Here is a 6,774-nt window from a genome sequence, read left to right as displayed (position 1 = left end):
ATTTAACACGTTACATTATGCCAAGATGTCTTATACCTGTTTTACAATAGGGTCGCCGTAAAAAATTGGCCAATCACAGTTGAATACGAAAAAAAAAATTGATTAATAAACTATAATTAATTTATTTTTACTTTCTAAATCTGAATCAGTGGATAGTCACTAATTACTCAGTGGCATACTTGGCACTGATAATCAATGAAATTAAAAAAGGAAGAAGCATTTGAGCATTTATAACTAAAATACTGATATTTGCATGTTAATTTCAATTTTCCAATACCATATTCATTGAACTTATGCAAACAAGATTAGTTAGAGTACATAATTAGCTAGATTAGAGATCTCACATTTCATTCACTGATTACCAGTGGCATACTTGGCACTGATATCAGTGATTATCCATTGATTCAGATTTAGAGAATACGGTTTATGGCTTGCGACCATATTCTGTGTACGCGAGTATTCCTCTCTTAGAATAAGAGGAGAATACTCGACTGTGATTAGCTCGACGTGATTAGCTCGATTACATTCCGTTGCGTGAATTATCATTATGACTCATATATTGTACTTTCTATTCAGGTCATTTGACATTTTGGCTATAAAAAGACATAAAATAATTTTTTCGTATATGCTGAAAAATAGGCTCGAAGTGGAGTCGAAACGTTCATTCTGTATGATACCCTCGTTATATATTTAATAAACGGACACTTTGCATTGTTATTATGTATTGTCATGATATCGCACTACGACATTTGTGAGTATAGTTTTGCCAACGAGAGATACACGTCATTTTCAATATATTGTACAAAACAACCGCAAGAATACAGATATTACAGATATTTACGTTGGGGAGCCTTGAAGAGACTGCACATCGGCTCAACGTCAGGTGGATTGACTACCGCATTGACCGTCGCGTTGGTCGCCACAACTCGCTGGCGATCGCTCGCTGGTGAATATTTTACGAGAGTCGTGAAAGTAACGGACCGCACAGAATTCCGAAGCGTGCAAGGCTTTGAGTTTCACCGAACCGTGCGCCAGCGAAAAATTATGCACCGCAAAGCGCGAACATATAACGAGTCCATAGATTCAATATCGACACTGGACCACTTTGGTGAATTAACAGTAGAGTAAGTGGCATCGTATAATTACGTCCATGAATGATCATCACAGATATTTGCCGATAACACTTCAGTATTTTATCATTTAGCGCACTCATTTGAAAATATTATTAAGAAATATACTTGTAATCGGCATGTTAATATTCTTATATAAATAATTTATTTAAACCAATTTATTTAAATTAAAAAGGGAGAGAGAAATCATTTATTTAGTACTCTGGGAATAAATTTCTCTAAAGTGCTCTTCAAAAACAAAAATATTATATAAATATCTATATAAGAGAAAAATATAATCAAGAGAGAGAGAGAGAGAGAGAGAGAGAGAGAGAAAATATGAGTTTTAAAGATTTGATTTTAAAAAAGTTATCTGCGCACAAATAAATTGTATTATCAGGAACTTAATATTATATTCATTTAATAGCTCGTTAGTAATCCAATATTACGAAGGATACAATTGCTTCTGTTAAAATCTATTGGAAACTTCTATCGCGTATCGTGTAACTTCTATCAATGGAAATAGACGCGAGTGATGTAAAATTTAGCCATAAAACTATGATTGGAAAGAGAGCCAAATTCATTTCTGGCTATACGAATTTATTTGTCTAGTGCCAAGTTTCTATTATTTTTCTGTTATACCGCTATGCAAGTTTCTACTGCTATACTCTTTCTTACAATCGGACGCATCCGAAAGTTTTCTAGGTCGATATAAATGTCTTATACCCCCTACAATCATTTCCATATTACTAACGCAATTTGTACTTTGTTGCTGCATTATCTTACTTTTACTCATTACTACAGAAATTACGTGAAATGAATTCAATATAAATCAGTGTACTCACCCACATTTCATCCACATAAATCGAGTTTGATTAGTCCTATAATTTCCATATTAATTGATTTTCGAAAATGTCTCAGAAATATCAGATTTGTTTATAAATATTATAATAAAATGTTTGTATATTCGAAGTATAATTTACGAATAACTTCGATATAAAATTCGTTTACCACAAATAGTTAAGGTTAACCAAATGTTCAATGATAACGCAGCAAATCGATTGGGAAGAAATGCTTTTTACTGATGATTGAGTTCAACAGCGCTATAATCAATTCATTTACGTAACCGCGTTAACACAATTTCTGTGGGATGCCCATGAATAATCAATACTTTGCGAGACTATCTTTAATAAAGAAAGAGTTAAAAATACTAATACGAACTATGCTATATCAGCTACCAACCGTTGTTTCAATCTTGCAATAACGAACAAAACGATATTCAGAAATCTTGCCTTCGGCATGATTCGAAGTTGAAGTAACAGATATGACTCATATTTGATTACATTTCATTTGTTTTTCCATAGAATATGACATTTGACAAATTCTATTACGTTAAATATTCAAAGATATTCAAGCACAAAGATAACAAGCACAAAGAGCGTGAGAATTAATAACTTTTGAAATAAAGTTTCTAAATAAATTTATTATATTATCAGATTTATATTATCAGATATTTATATTATCAGAAAATCTTTTTCTCTTTGACATTTTTGGGATGCGAGTCAGTTTTTTTCAGTTGAAATTTTCAATCGTAAATTAAAAATGCAAAACAACTGTGCAAGTGCCAATAAAACAATTTCGAATAAATTAAAGAAAATCTCGCATATAAGAGAAAAATCGTTGCAGCAAGCTCAGTGATGAAAATAAATTGATGGCGCTTTGCAGCGAAGTGCAAAGCTCATTTACATATTACAACGAAGGTGTGATAAAAATTGCGATGAATACGACGGTATAAAAATGCTTTTGCCCCCTGCATAATTTCGCGTTTGCCAATTCGAGAGAGAGTCCGATCCTGAGAGGGATCGATGGTGCCTGATAGGTCAAGAGGAACGTACCTGCTTGAAGCCTCGGTACATGACTCGGATCTCCTGGCGGGAGAACTTGGTCTGTCGCAGAAGTTCCTCTATAGGTACCGGTCTGGTAGTCTGTTGCCTCGCCCTCGTGCTCTCGAAGTCGAAGAACGCCTCTTCCGGTCCCGGCGAGTCCGGCGGCGTTGCCATGACCTTTGATCCTGCCGCCGCTTAAATTGTCGAAAGCCCACGGACAAGCTGTCTCTTCCAGCTTCCCTCTGTTCTTTTTATGTCCAGTGACCCGCGAGGTTACACCATCGCCGGCACGTTCTCCCTCATCATATGTTTCATCGTGCGTTTCCTCTATCGATTTGCCGCCGCGTCTCGCTCGACTTCTTCCCCTCGAGATCTCGCGTTTATCGGCGGAAGCGCGAAACTCTCTTTCGAACGGAGAACTGCAAAATATTTCCCATATGACACACACTCTCACGGCTTCGTGCGAACGAAAACCGCGCGCGACGCGTACAAATAATGCGTTCAGTTGATAACGAGCAGGGTGTATGTAATGTAAAATAAAGCGTGATATTTTTAACATTCTATATAATTACATACGGCGCGCTTATCGATTATATCAATGTTCCCTCCGATCGGATAATTAGTTCCGTCTTTACAACTGAACGGACATTACAATGTGCGAATATCCGACATTTTATAAGTTAGCGGAACAAAATGAGTAGAATCAATTCTAATCATATTGTAAGACCATCTTTCTTTTCATTTAGTGATTGTCAAAATTATGGTAACGGATCATACTTTGTAATTATTATCACATTGATAATGAATCTGATTCGAAATTGTTGAGAATGTTCAAATATGCATAATATAAGCATATCCATCGGTAAGGATGAAATTATCTTGTTCCCCATTTGCAAAATTCTGAAGATTCATTGAGAGAAATGTTTTATACGAATAAACTTTTGTTACTGACGCAAAAACTATTTGTCGGTATATAATCAAATGGGATCATCATTATGGGATTTGGCATAGATCTATCCCACGTGGAAGAAAGATAGCGCAAATAAATAATGGACTCATAAGAAGACAAGATAAATTTGATATAAGTTACATATGCGATCCAAGACTTAAAGCAGGAATACCTTTGCATAACGCATAATGTATAAAGCATAAGAAAATCAACTCAATCAGAATCTTTTATTTCATGGAAAGGAAAGAAATAAAGGATTCTGATTAGTTTATTTTCTTATGCATTAAGTTGTACATTATGCAAGACTCTTCTATCCCTTAAAGTTAAAGAAATTTTAAGGATAAAGCCGTTCCTGTGATGTGTGGCGTGCATATAAGCTATTAATCACTATTAGTAAGACATAAACTGAAGCTGCGTCTTAGATCTAGATTTCGGGGTCATTCTGTTAGAATTGTAAAAATAGCCCAGTATAAGACGAGTGAATATTGCTCGCATAAAAATCGATGACTTGGAATTCGCGAAAGGTTACTGTGCCAAAACTTCGAGATCGATTCTGGGTGCGGTTGCTCGAAATTTATTAATAAAAACTAAGACGAATCATCATAACAGATGTGAAAGAGCTATATAGAAATCTGATGAAATTTATCAGACTTCCCTGCTTTTTCTAGATATGAAAGAAGATCAAGTGGTATGCGACAAAAAAGGAGATTTTCACATTAAAATCCAAATATTATTATTTGATTATTAAATTTAATTTTTAACATTTAATTATTATTAAATTAGATTAGAGAGCTTAGCAATTTTTTATTTTGACATAAAAATTATATTTTCAATTATAAATCATTAGATTATTATAGAAAATAGTTATTTTTTGGCTTACTTTTATTCAATTTTATATCATTATTTTATCTTAATTTTATATTTTTTGATATTATCTAAAATATACAAAGTAATACGACTGTGTAATTGTAAATAATGCAGTCGACATACGATATTAAAAAAAAAAAAAAACCAACGGTAAAGTGGATTTCATGTAATTTCACGGCAAAAGCGCTGTGAAGTTTAAGAGGAACAATTTTTCTGCAACATACCGCCTTTACCAGCATTGACGCGGATTTACGGAAAATGTTAAAGATTAATGTCAAAATATTTATATCATTATATATACATATATAATGATGCGATATGGGGTCATCAAGCATGTCGTAAAGTGTATAAATAAGCTCTCTGTCGATCCATACTTATTGATGCAGGAAATATTACAATGGTCAATTATGTAAATTATTTATTTCAAAGAAATAAAATCAAAGCATACACGTTGCATCTCAAGTAATATATTTAAGCACTTAAATCCTAATCACATTATACTACAGATTGCCGATTACGATTGTAAGTTCTATTTTAGTCAATCAGATGCAGCGAGTACGAACTAGCTGCAATGTAATTGGCTAAAATAGAACTGTCAATCGGTGACCGTAACTGGCAACCAGTAGAGCGTTACAATTATATCTTTTGTTCCTTGCATCGCAATATAGTCTCAACTATTTCGATGCACGTATTGTATTTATTATTTTATTTTTATTTTCTAAATACTTAAACAATTCTCGCAGATTTATATTTCATTATTAATTATATTATTATTCAAATTTATATCAATGAAGACACGTCGATAATTCCATATTTTCATATGTGTTTAAACAATTGCTTAATAAGAAATTATGCAAATTGATGTCTCGATTAAAAAGACGATAAATCTTTTAGTATCTTTTAATAAAAGATTAAAACATACGAGAGAAATGCAAATAATTGAAACTGACAATTCGCCAGCCAATAACAGATTCATAATTTGATTATAGAACTTTAGAAATTGTCTTGTATGAAATTCTTGTATATAGACTACTTCATCTATATATAAAAATTTCAATCTTGTGAAATTTTGATAAATCTCTTCCATTTATTAATTTTTTTATTATGTCTGTTGAGATCAGTTTTCAAACTATTATTTCTTATAATTCATGAATTAACTGTAAATCATAAGCTTTTCAATTACGTAAAGAATTTCCGAGGTTTCCAAGATTTTTTCCAATTTTTATTTCGACATTAAGAGCTCCTAATTATCATAATGTAACAGTTGCGCGCAGACAAAAGAAATTTGCTTTAGAAAATCTGTCGACCCGACGTATTCTTTGTCACGCTCAGAACCAAACATTGCAATTTAGGTACCGTACTAATGAACGTGAAACTTTTGTAGGTGTTCACCTATGAAACATGTGAGGGACACATTAACCGAGAAATTTTTCATTTTATATCGAATGAACACATAAGACACGGTTTATTACCGAATTATATTATATCTCATCGCACAATTAAATTAAATCAAATTTAAAACAATCTGAACCAACAGTTTTTACAGTCCCAAAACACAATAGGCGTAGCAAGTCCTAAGAAACTGACCAATAGCCGATTGTACTTCTCACATTCAATTATGATTGATTAATTTCTTAAGAACATTATTACATTGCATCCATTACATTGTTTCTGAACTAAATGCAATCCAAAAGTATTAAACATCCCTCGCGTCGCATACATTAAATAAAAAAAATAGAGATTACATATTTGAGAATTGTCACCTGTTAACGAAGGAGGTAGCGATAGAGAACTGCGATCAGAGCGGCGATAATCAACTGTGCGGTGAGATTCGCGATCGACTTTTAATTGCGACTTATTACGGGGCGCAGGGCGCAATAGGAAGAGAGGGAAAAAAAAAGTGGAGATACACGCGTGCCTATTCTATCATGGATCTCCCGCTTGGTTCGCGCGAGAAGATCAC

The 6,774-nt window shown here is 33.4% G+C and overlaps 1 protein-coding gene across 1 annotated transcript in view; it reads right to left on the bottom strand.

The window, feature by feature from the left end:
* The window catches only part of LOC108690132 (Kv channel-interacting protein 1), a 48,781-nt gene extending 42,025 nt beyond the window's left edge, over positions 1-6,756 (bottom strand). The window contains exons 1-2 of the mRNA XM_018197272.1: positions 6,575-6,756; positions 3,005-3,414 (exon numbers count right to left, since the gene is read on the bottom strand). Of these exons, the coding sequence (XP_018052761.1) occupies positions 3,005-3,169 (165 nt within the window). The 5' untranslated portion in view covers positions 3,170-3,414; positions 6,575-6,756. The remainder of the gene's footprint in view (positions 1-3,004; positions 3,415-6,574) is intronic.
* Between the last annotated feature and the right edge of the window lie 18 nt (positions 6,757-6,774).

This window comes from Atta colombica, unplaced genomic scaffold, assembly GCF_001594045.1.
Source record: "Atta colombica isolate Treedump-2 unplaced genomic scaffold, Acol1.0 scaffold295, whole genome shotgun sequence".
In the NCBI taxonomy this organism is placed as follows: Eukaryota; Metazoa; Arthropoda; class Insecta; order Hymenoptera; family Formicidae; genus Atta; species Atta colombica.
Note: the sequence above shows the minus strand (reverse complement) of the source record. Positions and strands in the feature narration are given on the sequence as shown.